We start from the raw sequence: 20,123 nt of genomic DNA, 5'->3' as shown, positions 1-20,123 counted from the left end.
ACAAAATGTTTTTAAGAACCCATTTTTACTTTTGGATCTAAGGTAAAATGTTCACAGCAAAAAAAATCTGATTCATTAGTTTTGTTAAATATGTATTATATTATTTTAAAACACCAAACACATCAAAATCTAAAATACTTCTTTTTTTTTACTTTTTCCAAGCAGAACTTGGATAAGGTAAAACATTGTTTTAAAGAATACATTTTAATTTTAGGCTTACTTACTCATAATATATATTATAATTATTTACTATATTTCTAACAAAAATATTTGGTAAATCAAAAATGATCCGTATGAGCAAACAAATGTACCACAAATGTAAAATCTCTGAAGCCATAGTTTTGGCATCTGGCAACACAGTCCGCTGATCACTTCCTCACTTTCTCATCCAGAACAGCAGATGGAAGTCTCGAGCGTGATGATGATATTCTGTCAGAACACATTACAACAGGACTGAGATCTACAGATTCCCACAGCAGCGGATGAATCAGTGTTACAGCCCCACAGGGTTCAGTCAAATGAGAGCTCCAACCAGCAAAAACAACATCTCCTCACGCTGTTCTACAGCTTGGTCTGATATCGCACAGCCACAAACATCATTTTCATAACATCATAAAAGGCAAACTCAAGAAGACACAATATTGTGCTCTTCATGCACAGCCTTCTTAAAGAGTCTTTATGGTCTCTGTGTAAGATAATGAACTATCAGGAGGTCCTGAGGTCTGGAGGGAGAATGTTACAGATGGATGATTCAGAATATTGCTCAGCATGACACACAATCTATGCATTATTGCTTTTCATTAAAGGCAAGAAAGATAGAAAACTGGAAAACAAATGACACAACACATTTAAATAAGAGGAAGCGCTGATGGATGAAATTCCTAAGATTTCATGGCATGGTTCACAGGGTAACTGAGCATCATTCTGTTGACAGATCTGTTACAAACAAAGCCTAAATAAATTATGTTTAAAAAACAGATATGAAGCAGTTCGGCAATAACTGATTATTTTTGCATGAGTTTTTAATTTAATTTAATTTTATAAGGGACGAAAATATTTTTAAATTAAAGGTAAAACATTAACAGTAATTATTTCAAATCATTATTTTTGTTAAACATATTTATAATATTAATTTAAAAAAAAGTTTTTTGTATTTTATTAGAAATAAATCTTTTATCTTTTAAAAATCTGGGATTGTTTTATTTTATTATATTTAATCAAAGTCTTTTGTCAAAGAAAGAAAGAAAGATTTTCTATTAAAAATGTTAAAACCTTAAATGTATCAGAGCAAATACTCTGGGATTAAATTCGTTTCAACAACATCAAAAAGAAAATGAAGATACAAACTGAGTTATAAGTGAATATTAAACAGGAATGAAATTACATCTTGTTATTTAGTGCAGTAATGATTGCCAGTAATTGCTATGCAATCATCACAATATTCCAAAAATACATATGAGATTGGCAAATCCCTTCACAGGCTCTCATTATTCATGAGGAGGATTGAATAATTAATCAGAGACCTGATATTGCACTGTTGTCTCCACATGATGAAAAAATTAAGCGAAAGAACGCTTACACAACCAAGACAGACCAGGTATCACATTCATTAGCGTCTTTGCAACTCAAAGTAGCAAGCAAGGCAGGTGCACTGTTTAAACTGAGATAACTGGACACAAAGGGGTCTCCCAAATACAAGTTGTCATGGTCACAACACACAGTTGGTGACCACCACATTATTTATTCATGGTCATGATATGCGATGGGTACACATACTCCTATCTGCAATCCCTCAATCATACCCAATATTAAATATGCCCTGATATTTAAGAACATCAGTGTTAAAGATGAAGTTTGTGACCTTTCATTTTTCAGCTTAAACAGTGACAACTACAGTATATATCATTTGTGAAAAAACTTTACTTGAAGAGCGTAAACACTGGAGGTATAAAACATAATAAGTTAATAAAAAATATGATTTCTCTTTTCGTCCACCTGGAGTCAGCTAACCATAAGCATACGTATTCATCTCAATGGCAGTGTCTTGGCTGGCGCATTCAGCCCTTGAATTACACTTCCTCCATCTTTGCTTTATGGGAACTCGGGTCCTGAGACGTTTTATTACCCAATCTCGGCATATCTCTGGTGGCTTCCTGTTCGATACGGAATCTTAATGCTCCTGTTTGCTTTAAAAGCATCACTCTGCATGGTCCACGATACACTTGACACCTAGTGGTGTTTTCTGGCTGTCCTTCAGAGATGTGCTTACCTTAAAAGTATAGTTACATTTTTTTGGCAGATTTTTGTATAACCACAGTTCCACCCCCCAAAAAAACATGGTTAAACTATTGTTCCTATTTGTGGTTACTATAGTTTTAATGGTTCTTATGTATTACCAATTTGTTCATATTTCTTTATTCTCATAAGCATTTCGGTCAGTCGCGCAGAAATGACACACTGCCACTTTAATTATTTCTTCCAAAACTGAAATGTGATCTGACGAACCTATTTAAACTCATTCACAGAGAGCAGATTTTACTCAGACGTAAAGAGCAGTAACATCGAGGCACATCTCTGTGTAATAAGAGGTGGCAGAGTAATATAAGATTAAATGACGCTCTTTTATTTGATGGTCTTGGGGAAATTGCTGGAGCTCTAATGAGACTTGAATCTCCACCTCTGCCAAACAGCACGTCTCCCGCACTGACTCTTCTGGCTAGCGCCCGAGACATCTCTCTTCACGCCAGCCGAGCACTGTGACACACACAGAAACACATGTTCTCTCTCTACCTTCATTAAAGAAGCTTATTACTATGCTCGCTGGAAAACTTGATTCTGATTGGTCGATCGTTCCATGTAGCAGTCTGATATTCTTCTATAACAATTGCTTACATTTTTTTTGGACCCTCGTGTCATTTAAACCTGTATGTTACTCATTCTTCTATGTAACACAAAAGAAGATATTTTGAGAAATGTCTCAGAGATTTTGTGTCCATTCAATGGACGTCAATGGGGGCCATTGTCGTTTGTTTACAAACTTTTTTCAAAATATCTTCTTTCGTGTTCTGCAGATACAGGTTTGAAATGACATGAGGGCAATAACATATTTTTTGGGCTGAGCAACTGTCTAAATCGATATATTATAACGTATTCGTGTGGCAAGTAGACATGCAGTCAGAAGGTTGTCAGTGTCATACAAGATACTTCATTAGGTTTGGGTTTATTTTGTGATATCCACCTGCTGTCGCTACATTAGTGTGCTTTATTAAATCAACCGCCAGGGCTTTAACGATATCAACTTGTTTAACTGGCATCCTGGAGCTGCATTTGCAGTCCTGCCAACATCTTTTCATTTAGGTAAGAGGTTCTCTGCATAACGGAATGAATCATTTAGAAAACCTTTTTGAAACGATTGCATCTATAATATTTTTATCTATAACTGTATGATAAATGACTATTACAAACTGTGAAATGCACAACTATAGTAAAAATTATTAAACGGACAGTTCACCCCCCCAAAAAACGAAAATTCTTGCATCATTTTTTCACCCTAATGTCAATCAAAACCTGTATATGAAAAAGAAGATATTTTAAGAAATGTCTCAGTGGTTTTGTGTCAATGGAAGTCAATGGGGCCAATGTTGTTCAGCTACAATCATTCTTCAAAATATCTCCTTTTGAAAGTCACACAGGAATGGAATGACATGAGGGTGAGTTAAGGATGACACCATTTTCATTTTCACTTTTAAGCTAAACAAAGACAAATCTTAACCTCATAAATGTGACAATAAACAAAAACGACTCAATATCTCACAATACACATTAACATGATTTTATACCTCAGTCTGCACTGATTTCACAGTAAAATTCTAAAAACATCATGTTAATGTAGGAAATTACTCAGTTCTCAACATGTCTGAATTTTTTTTAGCAATGGAGCCAAGCAGCGAAGTGTAGCTCAATGTCCCACACCCAGGACACACAAAGCAAACTTGAATAGCAAATTCAGATTGTGATTTACAAAAGGCAGAAACTTCACTGAACACAGTTCGATGCAGCCAGTGGCTGTTGTAGTGCGAGCGATGGATATTCTTATGATAAATAGATCACTCCCACTCACTGTGATACATAGGCCGCTTTGGCCTTTAGTCTAGACTGCATCACAGGAGAAACAGCTGAAGAACTGCCCGGAAAGCTCCTTTACCTTTCAATCACTAGTGTGGCGTATTAGCACACTTGAAAAACGCCTCCACATTGACGCAGTAGGGCCGAGATTATTTAAACACCTCCAGACCCTACATATGATATATCAAATACCGATGTTACACAACAATACATTTATACCGCCTGATTGACATTCTTATTGACCATTATACAACCAGGTCCTTGAATTTGATTGGTCGAGCAACAAATAACTGCATCATTGCACTGTAAAAAAACATAATTGAGACAACGTAAAAATTGAGGCAACCTGACTTTTGTGTTGACTCAACGTATATTATTCAATTCTTCAAAGTAATGATACTTTGTTTAGACAACTTAAATTTGTTTGTTAATTAAATGCTGATTGTCTATTTTTTTCTATTAAAGATAGTATTGTCACACCAATAACTGTTCTTCAAGCAATTCATATATTTCTGTTCTGTGGATGAAAAATATTAGCAAAATATTTCATGTACTCTTTAAGTACTTTTAAAAATAAAAATAAACAAATGTATTTGTCTTTTACTACAATTGTAAATGTTTTCGGCCTCAAACAGACCCAAACTTTGATCAAATAACCGTTTAAACAGTTTGTGTTGAGTGTTTACATTTCGCCTTTACCCTTTTGTCATGATGCACCTCAACATTGAACACACAAATCTCAACCATGGTAACGATCAAAAACCATCATTCATTAAAGGAACTCTAAACTCAACAGATAACAAACATTAACAACGATTAATATAAATATAATATATTAAAGCATATATTAGCCCAGCAAGAACTAAAACTTCTTTAAAAGAAAAACTAATAATAAACACAGATTTGAACATGCTGCAATGCATCTTGGGAACTTTACAACTCTTGCAATATTGCTTGTTCAGAATTTACTGTTTTGTAAGTTGAGCAAACTTTCTGACGCATTTTGGCCAAAAACTTGACAGACTAAGTCCAGTCAACAAAATAATCTTGTTTAAAACATGTTTAGGCTAATTTGTTCAGTATATGTAAAATAATAATTTGAATCCTTTAACTAAAAATGCTATGTTCAAGTTACTTTTTTTATAAACTCCTTTACTTCGTAGGGAGAAGATGTTGCAAGTTGGATTTTTTTACAGTGTGCTTATGTGCGTTCCAGACCAAATATGTAAGTGAAATAAGTCTATATGGGAAGATTTTAGCGTTTTGTAGTACAAAGATCATGGGAACAAATCCTAAGGATCACACATACTAGATAAAATGTACCTTAAAAGTTACTTTAAATGTCAACATATTACAAACAATATCTCTGATTTATTACGGTTTTGTAAATTCCCAGAATGTTTTGTGGCATGACTGAATGTATATTGTTTTTATAGTTACTTTAAAAGGCTTTCTGTTTTGCTGTTTGCTGGCTTTATTATACACAGTTGTTATCATTTCTGTTGTTATTTATTGGGTGGTCTTTTTGCTTCATTGATGACCTAATGATAATGACAATTAGTGCCCTGCAGCTTATTTTTTTTAAGGGAAATTATCAATTAAAACAGCATAATAAATGAAACGTCAAACAGTTTCTTTGTTAGAAATGACTAATTCCCTCAACAACATATCAGTGGTTGCTGTAAAAAAACTACAGTTCACTTACAGTATATTTCCTCCAGTTCTTCACACAAGGCTACTTTAGAAGACATAAACCACAGTTCGTAAGTCATATCCTGATCCCCATTTACTAAAAATGACAAGTCCATTTTTCAGCATATATCTTTGTCCGCTTCGAAAAAGAAAGTAAGTTCTGGTTTGGGAAACATTATGAGGTTGAGCAAATGGTAACATACTTTTCATTTCAGTGTGAACTATTTCTTTTACAGTATGAAACTAGATGTTTATACCCAGAATGTTATTCTATACTGGAATAGTACATTTTGCTGGTGTTGAAAAGGACAAACCCTGACGTCACCAAAAAACTACAGTATTATTTACCATCTGGAGCAAAGTCATCTAGCAATGCCTGGAAAGCTCATAAAACATCTGCTCTTCTATTGTCATTTTGGCATGAGAAAATGTCCCATGATTCCCTCCAACTCCCACACAGATAGTTACATATATACACTCATAAACATAGAACGCTGAAGCAATTTAGACCGAAAGGCCTTACAGATAATCACAAGGGCACACTAGCATGCACGTACACACAAACAGAGAACACAGGCACGCTCTCGCACACACATAAAAAAATCATAATTGAAATGACAGCGCCGTGTGGAGATTCCCATCTTCGCCCCCACATGAAGGCATTAGCCTCTGACTCGAACACACACACATCCTGTAATCTCTTATAATCACTGCGATCGGTACCAAACCGTGCTGTCATACTGACAGCCTGTGCGCCGTGAAGCACAGCGTACCCAATATATCCCCCAAACACTAGGAATACACAAGAGGAAATGGTTGCAAAAGGAAGACAACAGAGCAGAGCAATGGTTTGGGTTAAGATGTGCTGTTGGTTGCCCAACTAAATCTATAGCAAACTGAGCAAAATTTGACATGTGAATTTATATTTACTAAAAAAACATTGAGATTAGCAATAAATTACTCAATAAAGTAAAATAAATGTTACATTTTTAAATATAATAGAGTACCGCAGGGATGACGATGTTTCTCGCATGCAAAAACTCGGAAGTGAATTAGCATTTTAGCACTTCGGGTTCCATCGCACCAAAGTCAATGGGTTTCTTGAATGGGTTTTTGGTTGAATGTCTGAAATAAGGTCTGTGGTTAACAAAACCTCTAAATATTTTCACGTTTTGTTCTACGACATAAAACTCACCAGTAATAACGTGATTTTTAAAGCTTGGTTGCTAACAAGTTGCTGAAATTGACTACAGTCATTGTCGGGGGACATTGAACATCATAACCCATTAAAATCTCACAAACACCTTAATGTAAAATGGGTACAAATCTCAAAAAATGCTGATGGTAATTTGGGAATTAAGTTATGGAGTAATTTGAGTTGCACAAGATGGCACCAGTGAGCTTTTGGAACGCCAGAGTCGGCAGAGTAATTTCCAGTCGTGTAACACTTTATAGGAAAAGGCAGAGTTTTGGGGGATTTTTGGCCAGGAAATATGGGTGTTTTTAGGTTAAAAAGAGTAAAGTAATGTATAAACGATATGAGATCCTCTTTACATTGCTGAGCACTTCGTTACGACAAAACACATAAACGGAAATAAGTCTGACGACTATGCCGTCGCTAAAGCTCGAGGGAACCAGTGCGGCGCTAAGTTTCGTGTTGTACAAACATACGTACAAAATTACCTTTTCCCTTCGGCACTCTGTTAAGAAATGTTCATTTAAATACTTATAATGCAATGATGATTCAGTGCATTTGCATAATCTAAAAACAAATGATTTCTAAAAACAAATGCTTTTTCTGACTTGTTTATAGAAATATGTCTAATATGCATAAAAATATCGAATTTTAGAATGATGTTGCGTAAATGCTTTTAGAGAGAAGTTCATGGTCCTGTGTTAAAGTCATTTTCTTTTCATTTTCAATGATTGAAGATCCTGCAATTTTTTTTCTGCAGCTCACTGCTTAGAGCATGGCGCTATAGCAACGCCATGGTCATGGGTTCTATCCCAAGTAATGCACATACTTAGAAACAAATGTATAGTATAACGTAAGTCGCTTTGGATAAAAGCGTCTACCAAATGCATGAATGTAAATAAGGAGTCTCATTTCTCTTCGCCTGTAGGACAACTTAAATAAATTGGTGACATAGGTTACCCCACTTTCCCAGTGCACACTAGCGGAACAGCTTTCAGTGCTTTCATTTAAAAAAGGGCTCTAGTTATGATTAATTGAGTATAAATAATGTAGAGTCCTCATTAAACTGGCCTGGCCTGAACTGAAAAAAGAAAAAGCAATTCAGGTTAGCAGTGAGCCTCAAGGACGACCTGCAATCTCCACAATACATTACATCAAGTCTTACTGGACATATCAAAAAAGAGTGCACCTTTTGCCCTGAACACCGTTTGACACTTAAACGTAGCTTATTATAGACGTCGTGATTGCCTGCTTCAACTAACTGAGTTATGCAACAAAAGCAATAAAGAGCAATATAAAAACAGAGGCAGATGGATTTCATGTAAACAGATCAATGATTTGTGGCTTCATAACTGCAGCTGGATAATAGAGTACTTACCAGAGGGAAAACCGATACTGTGACCACAAGGAATACACACAGACAAGCCTTAAAGACTGAGAGCAATCAAGTCTATTAAATGCAACGATAATATATTTCAGAAGTCTTTTAGGAAACCATTGAAATCCTACTCAAAGACAAAGTTTAGAAATGCATAAGATCCCCCAAACAAACCTTTAAAGTTCACCTGAATTCCACTTGCGATTTTTCTGTGTACACGATCTGAGACAACAGCCCACAGCTATTTACATAAGTTACAATGGCCTTCTAATACCCAGGCAGTCTTGACTGTATGCCACAGCCTTGAATCCATCACAAAGGACTGAGTCATTGAGCAAGAGGCAGAGGAATCATTTAAAGGAGTCATTCACCGGAAGTACGTGTTTTTCTTTGTCTTTTGTGTGTTAGAAGTTGCCCATGCATGTATTAGACACGTGAAAGATGTATTTTATCTAGAAGCGAATGCTCACTTAGACCTGCCTGAAACGCCACGTGTAACCACACCCCCACAACTTGACGTCAGCTCGTGGAGTGATTTGACTAAACCTGCCCAAATCTACACGCAAGTAATGTGGGCGGTCTTGTAAATCTCAGTCGCCGGCGCAGCCTGATGTTCTGAATATTTGAAGAGGCGTTACATTTCCGTCCAGTATTCGACCAATCACTATGCACTAGTGACCTGGCCAACCATAGCACTCCTCGCTTTTCAGAGTGATGAGCTTTGTAAAATATCAGCACGTTTCAGAGAGGTGGAGCAAAATGGAGATACAAACATGAACGGTATGTGGAAATACAGTCTTTTTTATCCTTAAATCGTGTATACACATTGTATTTCATCTAAACCAAACAATAATATTCGAGTCAAATTACCCCTTTAAATGCTTTTCAGCCTCCGACTTCAGCACTACAGTGAAGGACAGCTCCCCATAAACCCAACACACAGACCTTATGGCATTCTCACACAAGCACAATACACACTTACATATTCACAATATATTAAGATAGAATACAACCACAGAAAAAATTAAGAGAGCATATAAAAATTATTTTCTGCTTTTTTAATGTATTATTCATAGGTATGTGTTTAGGTAAAATTATAATTTTTGTTTTATTCTGTGAACAACTAAAATTATCTCTCTCAAATTAAAAAAATATATACATTGTGTCTATTTGCATTGTTTTGCAGAACATGAAAACGGGAGAAAGAGGTCAAAATAACAGAAAAGATGCTTTGCAGTATTTGAGGTTCGATTTTGTTTAAATTCAGACAGTGGACTGAAATGACCAGAATACATATAGAAATGCTGATTAAATAAAAATTTGGAATGGTCTCTTATTTTTCTGCGCTTTATATATGGTACAACGTATGTATATATACAGCACCGGTTAGATAAGGGTATAATTTCCACCGTTGTGGAATGATCTGCCCGCTGATCAGCAGATTCTGCTGAAAACTCATCTCTTCCATCAGCACCTGACCGATTAGTTCTGACTTTTGTCTCTTTTCTGCGTTTTCTATCCTTAAAAAAAAACTATCTTAGCTTTGTTTACTGTGGTAGGCTATATATCTGACTAGTTTTACTGCGCTTATGCTTTTTGTTGTCCTTATGTTGTTCTAATTGCTTCCATTGTTTATTTGTAAGTCGCTTTGGATAAAAGCGTCTGCTTAATGACTAAATGTAAATGTAATTTGGATATGCAGCACTAACAGAATGCTGATATTTCTTCTAACAGGACTATGACTGTTTATTACTTGTCACTTATTTGTTTTAGGGCCTTAAAGAAACAGTCGATCCAAATATGACAATTCTCTCATCATGTCATCCACCTCATGCCATCCCAGATGTACAATACATGACTTCCTTCCTTCAAATATCATCATGTTCTATTCGACATGGTTCCAAAAAGCACATGCATCTATCATACAAGTAATCCACGTGATTTGAATTTGGGTGAACTGTTGAAGTCTTTGCAATGCTTTTGTAATAAAAAATACACAACTAAGCTTTTTCTAAACAACAAGTTACTACAACTTTTTTGTTGCATACAGAAATGTATAATCTGAATTTAAAAGCAAGAGCGCACTTCCAATCACGAGGATGTAAATTTAGCACAGCTGTGATACTCAGCAGCATGTCTGTGTGATATTGCTCAAACAACTAAAGTATACACTTTCTTGGGTAAAGTGTTTTCTTGGGTCACCTAAATGTGCCTCATCTAAATTGACCTTATTCCCTTGTATTTTAATCAACCTAACCACATTACAACCGGGAAAGTAATTTAGGTCAAATCTGCTAAAAGTAGCCCCAGGATTTCACATTTCACAGCAAATGCCAGCAGTACATCTTTCAGCTCTAAATTAAAAAACCAATAGGATTAAACACCCTGTAAGCAGCGTTTAGATCTGAGCACAGGTTATATCAATGTGTTGAGTTTGCATTGGGATAACACAGTTGCTTAACGTTACCTGTCATCATTCTGAAACGACTGATCTCCGAGCAGCAGATCTCTAAAGCGGTATCGTGGGGGTAGAGGAGGGACCTCGGAGTCCACATCGGCCATTTTCAGTGTGGAAATGTCCAGAATGACGCCGGTATTACTGCTGTTATTCTTCTGAACCGTCTCTGTAGGCAACCTGAAGAAACAGAGGTACATCTTGAAGTACCTACAATCATATATAATGCATTATGCATGTGAAAACACAATGCATGATTCATTAATAGTGTTCAGACTACAGCTATGGACTTGTAGGAGTGCGGAGCAGAATATAATTTACATGTCTGGTATAATTACAAGGTCTGTGTTTACAAGCTTTACAAGGAGAACTGATGACCGGGCCTGGATGACACCTAGAAACCTTTTTTGTGATATGCTCCAAATTTGGGAGATTACTTAACTCTTTTTTTATAATTTACAAATTAGCCAAAATATTTAATAAACCTGAATGAGCAAGAGTGTTTTTCCTCTGCATACACGCGTTCCACGCGAGCCTGCCTGTGTCATTGCTGTTTACCTCCATTTTAATGCTTAAAAAATGAATTCAGAAATGCCAGAAAGAAGCCAATCAACATTATATCCGGCCATTCATTTTGCCTAATGACTTTCAGTAATATAATGCCGTCATTACAATAATTCAATTTCCAGACTGCACAATACTCCACCAATACAAGCCTATTGTTATAGTCCAAATAATAATAAAAATATCATGCTCTCTCTCTTCCAAAGGTAGTCCTAAGAGTGGAAGTTTTAATTGGTTTACCTGTCAGCGGCAGTGGATGAGCGTCGGGAGGGAGTCATGCCTGGCTCTGACAATTTTGAGAGAAATGAGGAGAAAATATGAGTCTTAATAGTGTGTCAAATACATAAAGACCAATATAGTCTTACCAACATACAATTATTCCAGGGAAGTTTACACTTTCATAAGAATCATATCTATTATTTATAACTCATAAAATACTTTACAAGCTGTAACTTAGTTTTTAGAACATCTTGCAGTCTCCATCAGTCATCGTTCTTATAGATAATTATAATTTCGATGTATTCTATAATGTTCTCCCTCTGCTTCTGTTTGTCCTCTCTGATGTCCATGAGTGTGTAATGACAGTAGTGAGGGACTGCATTAGTGTGCAAATCGGTCATGAGTGGGTGTAGGGTGATTTCAGTGGCCAAGGGGTAACACAGTGCACAAATTTCACTGACCAAAATTAGTATTCTCAAGAACAATACAGTGCTCAGACTTTAAAAATGTGTTAAGAAGGTTCAAAACTTGTATTATAACACTAAAAGACATGAGCAGAAGAAATCACATTTTAACTGGAATCTGAAGACTGTAAAACTGGTAAATAAGGCAAACTAATGCTTGGAATAGATGATGCTTAATATAGTAACATATTTTACCTGTATGTTAAATGATCATACTGTTACAATAAACCCAGTTCCAAGGGTCAGATCAAATAGAAATTGTAACAACTGCACATCCTCACTTTCTCCAGTGTGTTTTCTCTATTATTTCCATACAGGTGAATTATCCTGTCAAAATGTTGTGTTACAGTACTGTGCGTATTTGATGCATGTTATTTTTTAACAGATGTAATGAAGATGCAATAAAAACCAAATTAACGTCTTAAAAAATGTATTCAAGAGTTCTGAATAAATCCAGGGTTTAATGTATTTGCATAATTGCTTTTTTTCAGAACCAGATCTCAATACGAATATTGTGCCCAAACCCAAAGTAATCTTCACGAAGCAATAAAATAAACACAAAAAGTCCTAAAGGAGTGCCATAAATCCCAAAGACTCGTGACATTACCTGCTGGAGATCGGGTGCGCGGTCCCATCATTGTAAATAACGGCGTTGCTTGCGAGCGCAGCGCATCTTTAACGCAAAACCTCCGTGAAGTGTCCGTGAAGGACTTTCGATGGAAATGTTCTCCCGATGCCTCCCTGCTCCATGGAGACTTGCGATAAAGGGGCGGATATCGACCCTGACAAAACCCTCCTCTCAGAGAAACCCACAACAGAGTGCGATGGCAAACACATCCCCGTTTTATCGCTCGTAATTGAACTTTGCATCCACGAGATGATATTCTTGATTATTTTTTAAACACAATCATATGTTGTCCTCATTATACGTTTACCATCAAACGTTTACCATCTAGAAGTTAACCCGCAGACGGGACGCGCAACATGACCGTTGCGCGCGCAGAGAAAACGACAACTATTACGCACCGGATGAGATGGAGAGACGAAGCTGTATTTGATTTGAATTTCTGACGCTGTCACCTCTGCATCTGTTAGGTTAAGCCACTAAGCCATTCTAACATTGTCTTCCAAAGCTTACATCGCCATCTCCTGGAGCAGCAGAAACAGACACGTTTACTCTGCGCCTGTTACAGTATCATAATGAGTTTTGCCATGCACCACAAAATATTAAATTCACAGAGTTCATGCTGTGCTTCCTTGCAGTCCTAGTTAATCTCTTCCTTAGGTCATAGTTTTACATTTGCCATATTTAATTTCAGACATATGTGAATTAAACAGAACAGGGTTTTATTTACTTTTCCATAAAACGATTCAAGCAAAATTATACACAATTTTTTACCAACAATAATGGGTTCTTTAACTTTTCCATTCCAGGACCCACCTACTGTATTTCCAAATAAAGATGCTTCTGTACAAAATGTTCTTCGTAGTGATGCCATAGACAAACCATTTTAGTCCTCCAAAGAACCTTGCAATTAAATGTTAAAGAACCATTTCTTATACTTTGTATCTGTAAGATATTTTTTCACTATAAATAACCTTTTGTGCAGCAGAAAGATTCTGTTAAAGGTTCTTTATGGATCATTAAATATAAACATCAAATTATTATTTTTAATGGAAACAATTAATAGGAAATCATAAATAATCACACTCCGAAAAAAGTTATAACAGCATCACTAAGTTGACCGCAACCAGACGTTTCTTACTTTTTGGCAACTAAATGTTTCTTCACTCCACATAAGGATCAAGAAAATATTCCTATATGTGAAAAGCTTTAACCATTATAGAAATTCTAATGAATAATGTGAATAATGTCTTGTTGAGTCTTTCACTTTTTTTAGAGTACATTTATTTACAAATATGTGACTGACGTTAACAGGAAATCACACAGAAAAGGCTAGTTAGTAATTTTATCACAGTAAAAAATTAAAAACCTTTTACATCAAACAAATGCCAAAACTAATGATTTTATGTTCAATGCATTGATATGAATGCACTCTACATTTCTGTTGGTTACGTTCAGTTCACATTGACTGGAGAGGTATTAGAAACTCCTTTCACTTCAGTGTTTTTTTAAACAGCACATCTTACTGTACTCTCAAATGCTCCTGCGGGACTATCCATTGTCCATTAAAAGTCACTTGGAATTTATCCATTTTGCATTTAAGTCTTTATGTTGTAAACAAAACTTTATCTTTCCCACAGGATGTCATCTGATGATTATATTAGCTGCACCACTCACAACTCATAGTACAATTTTACAACCCGACACAACTTAACGTTATCACCGATAATACTTTCTAAATGTGATATTAATCTAGACAGCAAACCAAGTTAAATAAAGTAGTTATTTAAAGCAAATCCTTATTCTGTGTTTTCAACAAGACAACCCCACCTCCTGTATGCTGAATCTTCACACACCCAAAGTGTCTTTAAAAGAAAACATGAAAATTGAATATTTATTTACATTTCTGAATAACAGGCTCAATAAATGATTTTTTGGAAAGAACAAGTTAATCGAAAAATACCCACCTCCAGGTATTTGAGTCTGGGTTATAAGCTTCGATTGTTCTAAGAGTTGACGTCCCATCTGAGCCCCCTACTGCCAGCAGAATGCCCCCAAATACGGCCAGTGAGACCTTCAGTCATGAAAGATGAAAAACAACATTTGCCTGGTTAGCCAGAAGGCAAAATGACAGTAGAGAGCAGTGTCAACAAACTGCAGTTTCAGCATTAGATTTAGCTGACAATGTTTGGTTCTGACAACAAAAACGTCAACAGTTATTAATAGGTGTTCACTAAAATGTTTTTAACAAACTGCTCTTACTTGATAGCGCTTGTGTGTCATACGTTTGACTGGCGTCCATCTGAAGGTGTCAGGATCAAACTTCTCTACGGTATTAAGCTCCAGAAGTAATTCATCTCTGCCGCCCGACACGTAGATCCGTCCTAGGTATACAGCGCAACCCGGCTGCTCTCTGGCAGTGCGCATGGGTAGGCATGGCTGCCACATCCCTTCCAGAGGGTTAAAGCGCTCAACTGGTCCGAAAAATACAGACAGGCCTGTTATGCATGATAACACTGGAAAGTGCTTTTTAAGGAATTTTTTCATATTTTCTGGCTGTCTTGAAATTTTTACAGACATTCACATGAATTTGCACAAAACTATCTCAACATGGCATTGTATGTAAAATAAAACTTTTGTAGAGACTAGAATTTTTTTATTCACAGCGTATCATATAACAATAAAAATGTTAAATAAAGAGTAAAATAAAATAAAGTAAAATGAAATGAAATGAAAAAATAAAGAAATAAATAAAATAAAAGTATAATTGTATTTATATAAATACATAATTTTAAATATATAATATATTTTGAATAAATCTCTTTCTCTGTTTTGTACCAGTCTGGCGTTTATGTATATACACTGTACATATATTTATACTTGTCGGTGTTTTGTCACTGAAAAGTCCACGGATAAGTAAATATACCATTGTGAGAGGTTGTGCGAGCTCTCTTTACCCTTCCTTCTCACAGTCCAAAATAGGCATTAATATATTGGAGTACAGCACTCATATTTGTATTCCCTTTTTTCAGAAAATCTTTTTATAGACATAGTCAGCTTCCATGTCTGAGCTTTTGTGCAATCGTGTGGGTGGGTTTCTAACTTTCAAGAGGGAATTCAAGTGACGAAAACACAACAAACAGAAGAACTTGAGCCATTTGTTAAGTTCATTACAATGTTTTCAGCACATTTCATCAAAATAAAACCATTACTTAATATATTTAGTCTTAAGAGACCAAGAGCTTTTGTAATGCATCACTGGAGTAAATACCTAATTTTGGCATAGAGATTGCTCTGATGTGGGAGTTCAAGTCTGGTTTGTGACCTAATCCCATTTCTTTAAGTGATTTGTTTAATTTTGTTGGCTATATAAAATGTTCAACTTTTCTTTTAGCAGTGTAACATTTTAATATATGCAATCCGCAAGTTATGAAACAGATTCTACACATCATCTTTTACCGACCTGAGGTCAATGGCATGTCTCCATCACTGCCTCCCAACACATATAAATACCCGTCCAGCACTGCGGCGGCCGCTCCTGAACGCTGTTGGTGCATCGGGGTCATCTTTGTCCAGGTGTCCATGACAGGGTCATACCTGGATGATACAAGGTTTGTATCAAAATAGGGCTTTATACAAGGTACAAAAAGTATTGTTGCATGCCTATAACTAACAATAAACAAATCAGCTCTTTGATTATTTAATCTGTAAAGTGGCTGTATGATGATGATACATGTTTGTAGTAGAGTAGGCGGGGCGAGACCGGGGTTCGAGACCAGTGAGTAATTGTGAATGAGCGCCAGCTGTGCGCACACCAGGCTCGAATCACGTAAGAGATTGGGAGCATATAAAAGGAACGAGCAACCAGACCGTCGAAGAGAGAGGACCGGGCCCGAACTTGCGTTACGTTTGTATTTGTATTTGTATTTGTATTTGTATTTGTATTTGTATTTGTATTTGTATTTGTATTTGTATTTGTATTTGTGTTTGTGTTTCTGTTTGTGTTTGTGTTTCTGTTTGTGTTTGTTTGTATTTGTATTTGTATTTGTATTTGTATTTGTGTTTGTGTTTGTGTTTGTGTTTTGTTCGCCGGCGGTCGTCCGTGAGGGGCCGCCAGCTGTTATATTACTTTATTAAATGTCTGAAATGTCTTCCGGTTCCCGACTCCTTCCTTCCTTTTAATGAATCTTATTACAATGTTTTACAGCAGATCAGGCCTGACATGTCTACATGTAGCAGCTGTGTAGTACATGGTTATTTTTGTTAACAAAAATTTAATTGAAATAAAATAAAATATTGACCCAACAATTATTGTGAAAACTTAGGGCCCTATTTTCACAATCTAAGGGCATGGCCTAAAGCGCAGGGCGCTAGTGCACTCAGGGCATGTCCGGATTCACATTTGCTAGTTTAACGACGGGAAAACCGTTGTACGATAGGGCCTTTAAACTTAAAAAGTGAAATGTTGCCTTAAAATAAACTGATTTAAATTCATGAGATTATAATAATAAAGAAGATCTTTAAATAAAAATCAATTAATCTTATGTAGCAACATAACAAAATAAACAAATAAATTATAAACCGACAAAAGCATATACCAAAATTGCTAAAGCTTCTAAAAAACTAAACAAGCCAATTTAAAATATTAATAAGACTAAATGAAACTAAAATCAAAAGTATAATAACTCTGTACCTCTCCACGATGTTGGTGCAAGTCATTCCGTCGAACCCCCCGAGGGCATACATGAAGCCATCCATCTCCACAACACACACACCACTGCGAGGGCTGCTGAGAGACGCCACTTCACGGCTCCACACGTTTGTGTTTGGGTCATACCTGTTGAAGTGCCAGTTATTTTTTATTTCTTGTTACTTTCTTGTTTTTTAGTTGATCAGTTTTGTATACAGCTCTAAGTTTAAATCTATTTTCTAAAATTTTGTATACAGTATATTGGAAAAATGCATCTTATACTATAGGTTGATTGATTTGTAAAATTACATTGTGATTCTGTTCTCAGAGCTGCTATTATGAGACAGTAGATGATATTCATCCAGGAACAGTGCAGGATGTCATTATCTGATAATCTGATCACACACCCATCAAACCCAACGAACAACGGAAAGACCACACGCTGTTTGTATGCATGTCTTAGTGTGATACATCATTTTTACATATCGTTTCTGTGTTTTCATGTTTTTATAACTTACTATATGTTATGAGCAAGCTGGTGAAAGTCTGAATGATTTATTGTGGTTGACATCCTGTCAATACATAACCAAATGCCTCAGTTAAAGCTTATTAAAGCTCATCTCCATATTTCAGGGGAGGGACACACAACTTATGTACACATACACACATTAACACTTTCATAAGAAACCACTAGAGAGCTGTCTGTCTGTCTGCGTGTCAGCTGAAAAAACTGTACTCCACTGCATAATAATGCAGCAAAAAATACAATTTGTAGTAGATTTTCTTGATTTTCAGTACAAATATAAAAAAAATGCTAAATTAAGATACATTTACATTGACAAGCAAAATGAAGTTTTGTTTTCTGAAAATAGTTAAGAGATACTTAAAACAAATTCAAAAATATGCTACTAGAGCAAAAAATAGAACGTAAACATATTTTCTTATTCCATTTGCAAAGATCTTCTCTTGTTTAAAGCATGAACTTAATGATTAAACACATATAAATATATCTTTACAATTTTTACACTGGGCTTTAAAACCAATAAAACCATTGCCAATGATTGAGTCAGAAGTAGGTGGTATTGGGATAAGTTACTGTCATGAAACGGAGGAAGACGCGGAAACAGAGGAACGGAGGACCCAATCACAGACAGCGGGTAATGGGTAAACAAGGGCTTTAATAACACTACTACAAAGATGAAACAAAAACCCACAATGGGGTAAAACCAGGAACATAAACAGGAACATAGACATAATATACTAACTAGACTGGACAAACTACAATATAAGACATGACTACAATAAAACTAATCTAGACTTACTTAGACTCAAGACAAGGTGGGTGGAAAGGACACTTCACCCAACACTCCATACAATCGGGAATGCACCAGCACATGACAGAAGACACAGAGGCGTTAAATAAGGGGACAAATGAAGAGGGAACAGCTGTGGGGCATGAAATCATTACAAGCAATAACTAGGTAGTGAGAGGGCAACAGAGACAAGACCGGAGAGAGCATATGAAAGGCCAACAAGGCCAGAATGCCTCTCCCCACATAAAACAAGAGGTTCTGTCATGATCCTGCCACTAGACCAAAAGAAACATGACATGATGCGGCAGAATCATGACAAATTACATTCTAAATCAATAAAACATAATACTGGACAAAAAGTTTACACGCCCATGACAGCAAGATGAGTCACATAATGTTTGCTCTATTTTAGAGAAAGGAAACAGCTTTTTAAAGTGAATTCGAGCTATACATTTGATCAGTTTGTGTGTTCCCTGAGAACACGAAGGAGTCCAAGTAGAGGTGACAATACTTTGTGAAGGCTGTTCTGAGTTCAAACAAAATTACAGTATCTCAATAGATGAATGCTGAGATAAAGCTCACAATATATCAAAGTGTAAAAATACTTCACCTTCACGCCTTGCGTTCCAATAACCAGCACATTCATATTATTGCACCTTTAAAACAATGTCACGACAATTCTGTGTTGATTTATGTTTCAAAGTCTGGTGACCTCCTTTATTCATCTAAGGTTGAGTATAATTATTTCGCCCTCGCAGGACATGAGTTTAAGCTTTAGTTTGCTAGTTATATATATAAAAATAAAGAAGTATATATTAAACGTACGCATATGCGAAACGGAGCATAATGTGGACAGATGAACTACTGTATGTCAAGCAGGTTCTTACTTTTCCACACTTTTCACACAGGTTACATCATCGCGTCCGCCCACGGTGAAGATCATTCCACCCAATGAGCAGACAGCTACATCTCCTCTGCGCTTCAGCATTGGGGCCATCGCTCTCCATTCATTATAGAAAGAAGAAAACCGCTCAACAGCACATAATGGAGCTGTTTGGGTCCAGCCACCAACTGTAAACCAGAAAAGAGAGAAAACAGTCGTACACTGCACTTGTTCACAGTTGCATTTAATCGCATCTCGGTTTTCATTAAATGTGAAATGTAAAATTCATAAATTTGGAAAGGGACAGTTCACCTAAAAGTTTCAATTCCGTCAACATTTACTCATTCTCGAGTTGTTCCAAATCTGTATAAATGTCTTTGTTCTGCTGAACTCAGGGAAAGATATTTGGAAAAATTCTTGTAACCAAACTGTTCTTGTCCACCACATAGTAAGAAAAATGACAATGGTACAGTCAAAAGTTCCCCAGAACTGCTTTCCTACATTTTTGTGTTTAACAGAA

General features: G+C 36.1%; 1 protein-coding gene across 8 annotated transcripts in view; it reads right to left on the bottom strand.

Annotated features, from left to right (window-relative positions):
- Positions 1-13,056, bottom strand: part of kcnt1b (potassium sodium-activated channel subfamily T member 1b) — a 57,704-nt gene extending 44,648 nt beyond the window's left edge. For all 8 annotated transcript variants that reach the window (XR_008906458.1, XR_008906459.1, XR_008906457.1 and 5 more), the window contains exons 1-3: positions 12,700-13,056; positions 11,650-11,695; positions 10,858-11,025 (exon numbers count right to left, since the gene is read on the bottom strand). Coding sequence is in view for 5 of the 8 variants with exons in the window: in XM_056745409.1 (XP_056601387.1) it covers positions 10,858-11,025; positions 11,650-11,695; positions 12,700-12,730 (245 nt within the window). In the remaining 3 variants the exon portion in view is untranslated. The remainder of the gene's footprint in view (positions 1-10,857; positions 11,026-11,649; positions 11,696-12,699) is intronic.
- Between the last annotated feature and the right edge of the window lie 7,067 nt (positions 13,057-20,123).

This window comes from Triplophysa dalaica, chromosome 4, assembly GCF_015846415.1.
Source record: "Triplophysa dalaica isolate WHDGS20190420 chromosome 4, ASM1584641v1, whole genome shotgun sequence".
NCBI lineage: Eukaryota > Metazoa > Chordata > Actinopteri > Cypriniformes > Nemacheilidae > Triplophysa > Triplophysa dalaica.
This window is presented reverse-complemented; position numbering and strand designations above follow the sequence as displayed.